General features: G+C 36.3%; 1 protein-coding gene across 3 annotated transcripts in view; it reads left to right on the top strand.

Moving 5' to 3' along the window:
• The window catches only part of CCDC50 (coiled-coil domain containing 50), a 74,991-nt gene that overhangs the window by 48,722 nt on the left and 12,029 nt on the right, over positions 1-14,240 (top strand). For 2 of the 3 annotated variants that reach the window (XM_033127776.1, XM_033127767.1), the window contains exons 5-7: positions 1,635-1,752; positions 6,197-6,721; positions 13,966-14,081. In XM_033127776.1, the coding sequence (XP_032983667.1) occupies positions 1,635-1,752; positions 6,197-6,721; positions 13,966-14,081 (759 nt within the window). The remainder of the gene's footprint in view (positions 1-1,634; positions 1,753-6,196; positions 6,722-13,965; positions 14,082-14,240) is intronic. The other variant, XM_033127786.1, reaches the window with a different exon arrangement.

Below are 14,240 nucleotides of genomic sequence, written 5' to 3'. Positions count from 1 at the left end.
TTCAATAGATTATTTATCAAATTATACAAACACACACACACACACACACACACACACACACCTTTCACACAGTTTTATGAGAAGCTTCCAGCATATCAATCAGTTAAAGGCAATATGTTAATAGTGTATTTATAAGTTTGGATGTAGACATTTATTAAATATCAAGTCTAATTTGTAAGGCTATTTCAATGAACATTAAAATCAGAGTATATGAATAATCATTGCTAATTTACCTAGCCTCCGCATCCAAATTATTTCTACACTGATGTGAAAGAAATTGATTTCTTCATATGAATTTTTTTTTTTAGATTTGCTTTGTAGTCTTAGTATTTTCTTCATTTTGAATTAATCAGAAGATTGCAAAAGGAAGAATAGTAATTCTTGTTTCAAAATTTAAATCGTTAATATTTAAGTGTTTCTTGTATTCCTTATTTTAAATATAAAGAAGTAAGCACCTTAAACTACCTAGGATTGTTATTACTATTTGCACCATTGAGTATTGTTACTGTATTTGTATGAGCCTTTAAGAATCTGGTGACAGCTATGGATTTCCACTCCAAAACAGTGTATTGGAATAAAGTTTGTATGTCATTTTATGGGGATTTTATAGAAATAATCTTCCAATTCAGAACACTGTCACTCTTTATCACAAAACATTTAGTTACTCTTTATCCCTTATATCATTGACTCTAGACTTAAGATTGTCTATAAGGAATGCTTATGATTCAGCCTTAGACTTTTTCTAGCCTCACCTATCACTGCAGCACTCTACATCCTGTGTTCTAATTGGACTATTGGTTGTTCCTTAAATTGATGCCCATTAAAACATTCATAATTTTGCCGATAATGTTCTCCTTACTTTGCCTATTGGAATCCAGTTCTTTGTTCAAAATCTAACACAGATGCAAAGCTGTACACTAATTCCTTTAAGCAGAAATAATACTTCCTTTTTGGTACTCCCATAGACATCTTGACCTTCTTTTTGAGGCATTTATAATTTAATTGCATTGTAGTTATTTGTATACACCTTTGTTTTTATAAGGGGTGGTAATCTTTTGGGGGACAGGGTCAGAATGTTCTTTATCACTCACTAACTACTAAAAACTTGCCTGGAAATGAAGCAGGAGGGAGACAGGAGGAAGACTGTTTTGTTTTTTCAGTGAAGACAGTGGTACTCAAAGGCAATCAGGATCAGCTGAAAAATTCTTTTAAAAAGTTTTAAAGTTAAATTGTAAATACTGTTTGTCAAGTTCTATAGATTATTGCACTCTTCCCCACTCAGACTTACCGAATCACCATCTTGGTAAAAAGGTCCACAAATATGAATTGTTAAAAACTCTGTTATATGACCAGCTTTCGGAACACTAGGCTTGAATGTCTTCAGATTGAGTTAGGTTTAAAGTTCAGTTACTAAGAAGGCCTTTTTCTCTCTGGGTCATGTGCCACTCCTGTTGAGCAATCATCTGTGGCATTTGAATTGCATGAGCTTAATGCCAGAAAATCTACAGCGCCGTAGACAGAGGCTGCCCACAAAAGCTTAGCAGTGGAATGTGGGCCTGTTGACCTGCAGGGTCACCGTATGGAGTTTGTTCATGCTCTGGTAATATTTATTTCCATTCTCCCTCTCTTTGCAGGATATAGCTCGCCTTTTGCAAGAAAAGGAGTTACAGGAAGAGAAAAAGCGAAAGAAACACTTTCCAGAGTCCTCTGGATCCAGTGCTTATGGAGAAAGTTACTATTATGAAGATGGAGGTAACACAGCAGTTCTTACGTCATGACCTACTCTGTCTTTAGATTCAACCGTGAGACACTTCTTTAAATTTGTCCATAAAGTGACGTAAAGGCCCATTTAGATGTCGCCGAATTCTATCTGAATCAAATGAATTCATCTGTTCCTTAGTTGGATGACCAGAGCCATTTTTGTGGCTGTTAACACTTGAATATGGTTTTGTAAGATTTGGCATGCATATTTGTGTTGGCGCCGCTTGGAATGCTGTTACTGCATTCTAAGCACATAGATGGGGGTGTGGAAAAGGGCGGATGCATCTCTGGGCTTGATTTTTCTCAAAGAAATCTGGGCACTATTGATTTGAAGCAGCAGAGTGGCACAGATAATTAAGAAGGTACAGCATACATCAATTGTGGATAACAAAGCTTTTTTCCCCTTCTTGTCTTTTAAAAATAGGCCAGTGGTTTAGCCTGCTGATGACAAAATTAAAATTTAGGATTCTCTGTTAATTTTTTTTTTTTTTTTTTTTTGCTCTTGATGCTTTCTTTGCTACTTGATTACCATATGGAAAATTTTCTGAGGGAAAACAGTTCCTTCAAAGTTGCTCTTTAGTGATTGCTTTTGCAGTGTGGTGGTGGTGATAGCACGGTGGTGGCAATTGTGGTGGTGGTTCTTTATCTTAAAAGTGTGTTGGGAAACGAGTATTCGCAAATATTGTTCAGTCCTTTTTGAAGATCTGTCAGAGGAAAGACATTTCTATAGTTTCTAGTATGAGTATTGTAGTTCAGCTTGGAGACCATACTCAGGATAGCAAGTAAATAAAACCTAAAGGCCGCTTCTAGAGAGAAAAGGTTTTAAGGTCGGTGATTTCAAAGGCCCTTGCAGACTAACTAATTATCAGTTGCTTCTCTATTTCATTATAAGAGGTAAGTAAGTGCTCGTCTTGGAGGAGTAGAATGAAAGGGATATAGATGGAGATGACAGGATTGTTAGAGTTTAGGTCCATTCTTGCCCAGTCATACTGCTGTCCTGAACTTAATCATCATCAGTAGACCGCAGCTCTGTGCCGTCATTAGTAAGCAGGTTGATTCCGTTTATTACTTGCTGTGTTCTTCTTCCCTATGTAAAATGCCCTGCTCTTTTTGGATACCCATTTTCCTTACGCTGGTTTTCTAATGCAGTCATGTATTACATCATTCAAAAAGAAAAACTATTGCCGTATTATGCTATACTAGAGACCAGAAGATAAAGAGTTACTCTTCAGATTTAATTAAAATCTTCGAAATGTGGTCTGGTGTTTTCATTTTTAATTCTGCTCTGGAGGCATGCTCACTGCAAATAAAAGTAACTGTTTTAATCTTTTAAGTCTATAAAACCATTAGGATGGCAAGTAATGAAGTACACTAAAGTATTAATTTTAAACTTCCTCTGTTAAAACCTTGTGCCAACTTGATTTGAAACTTTAACCTGGTTGTTTTGACCAGATGCTGTCACCCAGATTTCGTATCTCTAGGGCAGGAGACTATGTTAAGAATTCAGTGGATTTTCAGGGACACCTATAATTAAAAACAAAAAATCTAGATGTATTTCAACTTCTTCTGTAAACTTAGTGGCATACGTGCCACTTTTTTGGAGTTAGGGGGCTTAGATATGCATATACATGTAAATATTAGAATTTTTTCAGTTGTGTTGTTGTTGAGAGAGTATGTATAGCCAAGCATGTGATCTTCATTTATAATGCCTTTGAGTTAGACCCAAGTTGCGTTCCACAGAAACCACTTTACAATTGAATTCATATTTACAAAGCAGTCCTTATGTTCTTTGCAGTGGTCCTTTCCCAACACATGAGAGCTAGCTATTCTTTAATTGTACTTCTCTGTGGTTATGTAATATGATTTTTGCCTTACTTACATAATAATCACAGTATATCATTACAGAAGTGGTCTTTTCAGCTTTATTTTACTTAAATTTAATAAATCAATCTTTTAAAAATGATCATTTATAGATTTTCTGCAAATTTGAAATTATCCAAAACATCCATCAGATTTATATCAACTGAAATGGTATATCTTACTCATTTGTGAATCCATGTTTTTCTTTCAAAGCCACTTATTTTAGGCATATTAGTGATTTTTTTTTTTTTTAAGTCATGGTCTTTGGAGTCAAGATCTTGGTCAAGTTCCATTTATTACTTAAAACAATTTAATGTGAAGGAAATTATCTGCTATAATCACTCTAAGCCTTTTTCTCATCTGTGAAAATGGAGATTATAAAAATATATCCTTCACCTGGATGTTGAGAAGATCAAATAATGTAATTTTGGTGAAGATTTATAAATTCTAAAATACTATTATATATATATATATATATATATATATATATATATATATATATATCAATGTTATGTGTGTATAACAGTATTTTTTATACCTAAACAAAAATCATCTTATTTTGAAAGAAAAACATGGAGGCACAGAAATAAAATGCGTGTATATAAATATGTATATATATGTATATATGTATATGTACGTATATTGGCTGTAGGGAAGTTAATTATATTTGCCAAATAACTTTGGTCTCAAGAAACATTCAAGTCTCAGTCCTTAACAGGATGGGGTTTTAAAGGATTCAGACAGATTATCCCACCTATCTTTTTTTAAATTTTTTTCTTTCCCAGGTTTAAAGGTATCACAGCAAGTGAATCAGACAATACATATTTTTTCCCATCACCTTTGAAATGTAGTGACAGCTGTTTTAATTCTTGCAACACAATTTCGTAAAATAACTTTTTAGAAAGAATTTAAAGACAACAACAACAACAACAAAACAATCATAACTTCACAAATCCATGTCTAAAGCAAAACCATTCTTGTTTCTGCTGGACTTAAAGGCGAACTCCACTCATGCAGCTTTCTGTAGGAACATTAGTATTAACACTGTAAATCATTGTTCCCTGGACGTCGGCATCATTTCAGTAGCTGGTCAGTATTGTGTTAATTCACAGCAGTAGTCAATTGATTCTCAGTTGTGAAGATTCACTTAAAATAATAGTTGATTAAAAGAGTAGATCTTTTTTCATCACAGAGAATAATTGTTCTGTTTCACTTTTGCTGTTACGTAAAAAATAAACTTAACCATAAATATGGTTAAGATATACTTTTACAGACATTTTAGAAGACAGATCTTAATTTATATGTTATCTTTGAAGCAAATTTCCTTTTCTGCTGGAAAGCTCAAGAAGAAACAACATGAAGTTTTTGAGAAGCTTATGGAATCAATGATTCATTTAGGGCATGTCTCCCCTTCCTCTATTCCTTTATTAGATGACCAATAACAAGCAAGAAAAACAATAAGCAAAACAAAAGCAAAAAGTCCCAACAAAACTTAAAAACTAAGAAAATGTATAGTTCTTTGTTTCCTTTATAAGCCCATCAACTTAGGGTAGCTGTTTGAAATGCAATGTAGCGTGGCTAAATTTCTTAGCAATTTTCCACGGCACTAGAATTTCTTTTTATTATTTCCAAAATGTATTAAAAGTCTCAGAAATGTTAAAGTATGTACACTCTTGCAAAGTGTGTATTAATTTACTTCCTTTATTTGTGCCTAAATGAGACGTGACAAAAGGATCCATGACGTGTTGCTTTTGAACATTGTGTTAAACTTAGTGACTTGTGTATTTAGCACATACTGTATTTTTGTACAAATAATAGAGTATCATAAAGGTTTTGAAATGAATTTAGGAAATGAGTCCTTTTTATGTATTCCATTAATGGCATCCCTTCTTAATTTTTTCCTCTTCCGAGTTTCAAGTAAGATTGGGAGCAGAATTATCCAAAGATAACAGGGTCATTTACTCATTTAAAATTCTCCTCTACTTCATCATCTTCCACATTGAACTGTAATATGACTGGGAATGTTTGCTTTGGCCACCTAAGGGGAAAGGATAGAGGAATACTAAAATCCGTGGGTCATTTCTCTGAACTACATGGAAACTATCAACATTCTGATGTTGATTTATTGTTATTTCCAAGAAGAATATTTAAAAACCTCAGACTGGAATCACAAAGCTTAGTTTTTCTGTTTTATGAGACTCCCTCAAACTCCCATTTTTCCCCCATATACTTATTTCAAATTGGTTTTATAAGTATAATTTAACATTTAATGGCTGTAATTTTTGTTATTGGCAAATATTAAAGTACTTTGTTAACTCTTCCTAATCGTGATCAAGCTTTTCTTTCAAATTTAAGTTATTTGACTTAATTTTATTTAGTTTTTTTACTTTTTTCGCTATGTACCCAGATTTCTTCTAGTAAATGCCCATCCCTTCTTTTCAATTTAAGTTGAAAAAGTGGTCTTCTCCATTTTAAAATACGTGTAACTTGGGCCGTGTCTCACCCATGTACTGAGTTGATACTCTCATTTAGTTAACCTGCATTTCTGTCTTTCACATTCCTCCACCTCACTCAGACCAGCCACGGTCAAGGAGGGCAAGGGAACTGGGTTCTGGATTCTCAAGGCCTTGTAAACTCCAAAATGATGAAAAGACTGTGAAGCACAGAAAGGAGAAACCCAAACATCCACTGGAGAACTTGGAAGAACTGGAAGAGCGTCATTCATCAGAGAAATCTCTGTCCTCTAGCTCAGGCAAAGTGAGGGATGATCCCCAAATTAACACTGAGCAGCGTGAAAGGAAACGGTGTGGTCATGAGAGGCCGCGGAGACCTCCTCTTCCCAGGATCACTGGTGAGGTGCTTCTGAGTACAGAATTTGATGACAGGGAGGCTACCGGTAGCCATCGAACTCGGAATTGGGAAAAAGTGTCCAGACACCAAGACCGACTTTCACCGAAGTCTTCTCCGAAAGCCTGGACTCAGTGCAAGGAACCTGTGTATGGGAGGGAGCGTGGGCAAGGTGAGCACAGAGAAAGGAAACACAGGCCCAGGACTCCTCCCTTCTCAGAGAGCGAGGAACGGCTCCAACTCCATGACACAGGTAATGAAGGACAGTCTCCTTGGAAGGCCTGGTATCGTGTATCTACACACAAACGGATGTATTTAATAAGCATCTCAGGCCACCTGTTCTTTCTCGCCAGTTTGTGCTCATGCCTTTGAAATAAATCCTGGAGCCAAATATTGCAAACAGTATTTACTTAATGTCAAGTGAGTAGGAAGAAAGAAAATACTTGCACCTTTCCCCTTCTGTCTTCTAAGAGAATACCCTGATTCCTTACACGGTTCTTCCAGCCTCAGATTGCAGTGAAGGTGCCCAGATGCAGTTCTTCATTTGCCAAGACCATACCTCAGAGATTCAGATACCAAATCAAAGCTCCTGAATTTCTGATTTTAGTTCAGTGAACCCAGAAGATCTGGTGACACTGCCTTTCTAGTATTTGCCTAACTAGGAGACCAACCGGGCAAGAAGTGCCAGATTTTCTTGACCTTATCTTTCCCATCTGTAAGGTGAGAGATTGAATAGGCAGTCTCTTAAGACAGTGGTTTTGAAACTGGGCGTTGGTCCATTTTCATCAGAATCAGCTGAACTGTTTCCTGAAAATGCAGATTTCTGGTCTCACATATATTATCATCTCTGGAATGTGGCCTGGCAGTTTGGGCTTGTTTTAGACCTGGAGGTGATTCTTACATACTTCAAGTTTGAAAATCCTTGCCTTACGTGACTTTCTATGCCTAATGGCCTCTTCAACTCTAACGCTACAGTTGGTGTTCTGAAGTGCCAGCCTCAGGTAAGCGCATCAGGCGCACCTCATTTTATTGCACTTCACTTTATTGTGCTTCACAGACATTGCATTTTTACAAATTGAAGGCAAAACCCTCCACCAGCAAAAAGATTACGACTTGCTTTATTGTGGTATTCACTTTATTGTGGTGGTCTGGAACCAAATCCTCGACATCTCTTGAGGTACACCTGTACTTGTATAGCAATGACAAGAATGTTAGACTTAAGCCTCAAATTTCTGGCATCTCTGAGGCTTAACTCTGAAGTCCATCACTGACACAGTAATAGTTGTCTCTATTCTTATTTGAAAGCCTTGTGGATATACCACTGTAAGTCATAGCCCTATTCTGTTGGGTATTTTGATTAGGTTATACTTACCTCCCTGGTTCTATTTTACTCTTGCTGAAGTTTTACAGACATGCAAGGGTTACTGGGAAAGGAGTACCAAGGAGGCATCTGTTCTTATTTTCTTCTTTATTGTTTGCCCAGCCGACCTCTACTTCTGGTCTGGAAACTGGTGTTTAGGTGGCAGATTCAGGTTGATTTAGTTGCTTCTCCCTATTGTGTTAATCCCTTAAGTTACTAAAGGACTTGTTCATAAAGAAAATGAAAATTCAGTTCAGCAAGCCATACTGAGTATTTGCCACAAATATTCTTGCCTCAAGGCTTTGTGTTTGGGGATTTATGCTTGGACCCAAGCCTCAGAAGGTTAATAACTCAAGCCCAAAAGAGGGGTATGTAAACAAATTAGAGAATAGTTTGAACAAAGAGCTATGGGGGCATAGAGAAGGAAGTGATATAACCTATTTGGAGTAGGCTTTATGAGTACGTTATACTGTATCCAGATTTAGAAGGACATGTTGCAGTCTTAAAGGTTTGGGGGAAGAATGGAGATTATGCCGACTAATATATTTCTGATACGATGAATCTAACCATATAAGTATGTTTTGAGGGCTAGTTAACCTTTATGGCTTTCAGTTATACTTGAGGGAATCTTAAAGAGGCTTAGGAAGGGTGAAACTAATATGAAACTAAACACTGACTCACAGAACCTACTACTGGAGTTGTAAGCAAATGTTTTGTTTTTGTCTTCTATCAGCACAGGGGTATGAAAAAACAATGTTGTTAGGCAGGTACTGACATGGCTACAACATAACTGCTAGTGTCTGTAATTTTATATGTAACTTACTTTACAAATTCTACCTCCCTAGCCTGGACGCTGGATTTTGCAGATCCCCTGGAATAAGTGAGAGGATTACAGTAAAATATATTTACTAGAAACTGGTGTCTGTTCTTGCTGTTGTAACTGGTGTCTGTTAAAGGTATTAGCATAGGACATTTTTTTTAACTTAATGAAGAAACTAGCAGGATGACAGATAAAGAGTTATCAGCATTTGCAGGACAGGATTTTATGGAGTTGAAAAACCAATGCAAAATAAAATTGCTAAATTAAATATAAAATTGGTTGACTTTCTAAAGGGCAGTAAAACCATGCCAACCGTTGAGGGTGACTTCTCTATTGAGCTGTTAAATCATTATCACCTTATTAGTTTTGTGCAGGTTAACTTCCAAATTCTCAGAGCCACAAAACTCTGTATCTTTCTGTTGTGACACTCTCCAAGTATCAGAGTGGCCTATTACAAAATACTCTTTTTGCAGTGTGTCAAGTCTTATCATTTTAGCTTACTCCAAGGTTGGGATAAATTTGTCTTGAATACCAGTACTTTTAACAATTTACCTTACTCTATCAGCATTTATTTAAAGATAAGTTTTATTTTTGTTTATTGAGGAAGGGTCTTATGACCTCATACTGGAGAATGATGAACAGAAAAAAACAAGCAAGAATTAGATTAAGAAATGAATGTGGAACTGTTGAAAATATGATTCACCTGATCTTCTTGATAGCTAGCTTCTAGACTGGGGTTAGGTTACCAAAACAAGGATAGCCATTCTGTTAATTTTCTTCAATTAACTGTCTTATTAAAATTTTAAAAGCATCTCTACTTTACGTAGTGACAGCCATAGACTGCACTATCTGAAGTTCATTCTTACATACTTACATACTTTGCTACATATAAGAGAGATCATACTTACAAAAGCTCTTTTCATCTCTGCTACAGGGAGTACTACATTGAGTGAGCAGTCCTGTCACTCTAGCCTATTCTAAGAGGCTACGGAGATTTTTCTCCTTATGAGACATGCAAGTTCCAGTGAGCAAGAGCTCAATACATTGTTTTCCCTCTAAATATTTGGGACCTAAGGATATATTAACTTCCTTCCTTCCTGCCTTCCTATCTTCCTCCTCCCCCCTCTTCCTTCCCTCCCTCCCTCTTTCCCTCTTTTTCCTTTCTCTTCTCCCTCTCTCTCTCTCATCTATCTGTTTTTATTGAGGTATAGTTAACATACAACATCATACTAGTTTCAAGTGTATGGCATTAATGATTCAGTATTTGCATATACTGTGCTGTGAAATCACCACAGTAAGTCTGGTCAACTTTTTGTGTGTGTGTGTGTGATAAGAACTTTAAGATCTACTCTCTTAGCAACTTTCAAATATGCAGTACAGTATTAACTATAGTCAGCATGCTGTATATTATATCCCCATGACTTACTTTATAACTGCAAGTCTGTACCTTTTGACAGCCTGTTAAGATTACCTGTTTTGCCCCCACTCTCACCCCCACCTCTGACAACCACCAATGTGTGTTCTGTATCTATGAGGGTTTTTTTTTTTCCCCTACATATAAGAGAGATCATATGGTATTTGTCGCTCTCTGATTTATTTCACTCAGTAAAATACCTTCAAGGTCTGTTCATATTGTTGCAAGTGACAAGATTTCATTCTTTTTTATGGCTGAATAATATTCCATTGTATATGTATGGTCATGTGTCACATAATGACATTTTGGTCAGTGACGGTCTGCATACATGATGGTCCCAATGAAAATAATGGAACTGAAAAATTCCTATTGTCTAGTGATATTGTAGCCATCTTTAAGGTCATAATGTGAAGCATTACTTACCTGTTTGTGGTGATGCTGGTGTAAACAAACCTGCACTGCCAGTCGTATAAAAGTATAACACATACAATTATGTTTGGTACATAATATTTGATAATGATAATAAACAACTATGTTACTGGTTTAATGTATTTACTATACTATTTATCATTATTTTAGAGTGTATTCTTTCTACTTATTAAAAGAAGAAACTTTGCTGTAAAACAGTGTATCCTGACACGCCGGCAGCAGCCTCATACAGCTCATGTTTATTGCATGTCTTCATTGCAGCATTTTCTCTTGTGCTTGATTTAACCTCGTGTTGTTTTGTGCAGTAACACGCTGTACAGGCTTATAGCCCAGGAGCAGTAGGCTGTACTCTACAGCCCAGGTGCGTAGTGGGCTGGATAGCAAGAGCGATAGGTTTGTGTGAGTGCGCTTGGTGATGTTCGCACAATGATGAAATTGTCTAATGATGCATTAGAACATATCCCCGTGTTGAGTGGCACATGATGGTATGCCCCATTTCCTTTATCCATTCATCCATCAGTTGGTACTTAGGTTATTTCCATGTCTTAGCTATTGTAAATATGCTGCAGTAAACATGAGGGTGCATATATCTTTTCGAGTTAGTGTTCTCATCTCCTTCAGATAAATACCCAGAACTGGAATTGCTAGACCAGATAGTAGCTCTATTTTTTAATTTTTTGAAGGACATCCAAACTGTTTTCGATAATGTACCAAATTTACATTCCCACCAACAGTGCACAAGGGGTCCCTTTTCTCCACATCCTCACCAAAACTTAATTATCTTTTTGACAATAACCATCCTGACAGGTGTGAGGTAGTATCTCAATGTGGTTTTGATTTGTATTTGCCTGAAAATTAGTGCTGTTGAGCACATTCTCTTGTACCAGTTGGCCTTCTGTATGTCGTCTTTGGAAAATGTCTGTTCAGATCTTCTGCCCATTTTTAAATCAGATTGTTGTTTTTTACTGTTGTTTTATGAGTTCTTTATATATTTTGGATATGAACCCCTTACCAGATATGTGATTTGCAAATATTTTCTCCCATTTAGTAGGCTGCCTTTTTATTTTGTTGGTGGTTTCCTTTGCCGTGCAGAAGCTTTTTGGTTTGATTTGTCCCACTTGTTTATTTTTCTTTTGTTGCCTTTGCTTTTGGTGTCACATCCAAAAAATCTTCTCCATGACCGATGTCATGGAGTTGACTGCCTATGTTTTCTGCTAGGAGTTTTATGGTTTTAGGTTTTATGTTCAAGTCTTTAATCCATTTTGAGTTAATTTTTGTGTATGGTGAAAGATAGTGGTTCAATTTCATTCTTTTGCATATGGCTGTTCAGTTTTTCTCAACGTCACTTATTGAAGAGAGTATCTTTTCCCATTGTATATTTTTGGCTCTTTTGTCATAAATTAATTGATCATATATTTATAGGCTTTTTTCTTGGCTCACTATTCTGTTCCATTATCTATGCATCATTATCTTTTTAACTGCACAGAGGTCACAATTTTATCAGCCTGTCAAACCAGTTAAAACTTGTGCATTTTAATGCCTTCCAAGTGTCTTTGATAGATATTAAAACAAAATATTTTCTCAGTTAATTCTGTGGTGTAGAGTAGAAGGCACAATAGGATAGAAAACTTAGTATCTTGAATTCTGAATGTATCACACTATATTGTTTCTTTCACTGGGTAGCAAAATTGAAGGAGCAAGGCACAAGTGTGATCTTCCCAATGGCTCTCAGCCGGGTTTTGGGCTGCTTATTGAAGCGTCATTTTTCTATAGATAGGAATACGATCTAGCAACCTCTCTTGTCCACTGACTTTGCCCAATACTAACTTCCTTATCTAATTTCATTTATTTTCCTTGAACTATTTCTTTCTAGCTATGGCCACACTAATCATAGCTCAGGGAGGCTTATACTCCATTTAAATATGGTCTACTCTGGAGAGTATGCCACTGTTTCATGACTGTCCCAGATTGCTCTGAAATCTGAGTTAGTACCAGCCCTGCCTGGCATAAGATTCAGTAGCTCTAGAAATGATGTGAAGTTGAAGTGGGTTCTGTGTTATGGGTAATCATGTACTAATTGTCCTGACGCTGAGAAAACCACATTTAATAGTCTTTTTGTATGTGTGGAAAAGGAAAATGAGTTCTGTGGCTTTTGGATTTACTGCAAAGCTAAGTTTAAAGCTCTACAAAGGAAGGCCTCACCAGATAACATTAACTCTCTTCATTTGCCCAGAATTTAGTTGTATTTCCTTATCTTTTCTTTTCGTTTAAAGCAAGCAAACAAGTGTGGTGAGGCATTTTGATAAAAACTGTTCTAATGTACGGTTATTTTGATGGAGATAAGACAACTAAACCAGTAGTTCTAATGCTAATTGCAAACAAGAATCAATTGTTAGGATTTAAAAAGAACAGACTGCTAAAGGCAAGTCTCATCCAGGCGACTGATTAGAATCCCTGGAGTTTGGGTGAAATATTTTTATGTTTATTTTGAGCACCACAAATGATTCAAATATATAGCTATGGTTGGTTGAGCACCACTGATACAAAGAAAGAGGCAATTAGGAGAAAATTTTCTTTCTCCCTTCAGTAATCCATTTAATGAAAGTCCTATTCCAGATGGTTAATCTTGTTCACTGTATTGTTATTGTTTCTGAATATAATGCATTCACATTTTGAATAATTGTAATTATAAAGGGTAAAGAGGGAAATATACACAATTTTGAAATGACCATTAGCATTTACCACTTAATTAAAAGTTATTAAAGGAATTTATGCTGCATATAAAATTTCAAAGTAAAATCCCCAAATCCCCACCAGTCCCCCATGTTCTTTCTCAGAGGAGTAGAGCTCTGAAGTCATCATGCTCTCTGATACTTCCTTTGTTATATCTTCGGTAACATTTATAATAGCAACAGTATGAAACTGATCAAAGCTGTAGGACAGAGCAGAAGCCCTGTGAGGGCTAACAAGTGCATAACTCCCAGGTGCTGCTGTTTTCTGTCCCTCTGAAGTAAGGTGTGCGCAAGGCTGAGGCAAAGGAAGGAAGCTTCTCATTTCCTCCAGTCTTGACAGGTTAGCCTCTTTAAAACTCCAGCTCTGTAACTTTCTTTTCTTCAAGCTGTCTTTGTTTCAGTGACTTAAACTTTTTTCTTTTTCTTTCCACTTCCTATTTTACAAAAGTCTCATAGTTGCTTGCCTGATTTCCTGTTCTTGAAAAAACTATGTGAGAGGGGGGATTTTACCAGGCAGGGTGGGTAGGTTACTTTAAATGTGTGGATTATCTGCATCACCACTTCCGTGCCCAAGGGAAAAAAATTATTTCCAGTACAGCCTCCACTGAATTTTGGAATGGTGGCAGTATTGCTAGTGTTGGATACTAAAGGAAGGTAAAATTTAGTGTAAAGATTTACTTTAAATTTTGCAACTTTTCAGAAAATAAACTTGGCTGCCTTATTACATTGAGTTTTTTTCTAGGAATGAAGCCGAGAGTGATGAAAGAAGCTGTCTCTACTCCATCACGAGTGACGCACAGGGATCAGGAATGGTATGATGCTGAAATTGCCAGAAAACTGCAAGAAGAAGAAATTTTGGTGAGCAAACTTTAATGTAATAATTCAGGTGAATAAGTAGGTATTTTGTGAATTGTATCATTCTTAAGATTATGTAATAGGCATTACAGTGGTAACTCAGTTTTCCAACATAATCTGTTACGGAAGACCGTTCAAGTTCTGAAACGTTCGAAAACCGAG

This window comes from Rhinolophus ferrumequinum, chromosome 2, assembly GCF_004115265.2.
Source record: "Rhinolophus ferrumequinum isolate MPI-CBG mRhiFer1 chromosome 2, mRhiFer1_v1.p, whole genome shotgun sequence".
Classification (NCBI taxonomy): domain Eukaryota; kingdom Metazoa; phylum Chordata; class Mammalia; order Chiroptera; family Rhinolophidae; genus Rhinolophus; species Rhinolophus ferrumequinum.
Note: the sequence above shows the minus strand (reverse complement) of the source record. Positions and strands in the feature narration are given on the sequence as shown.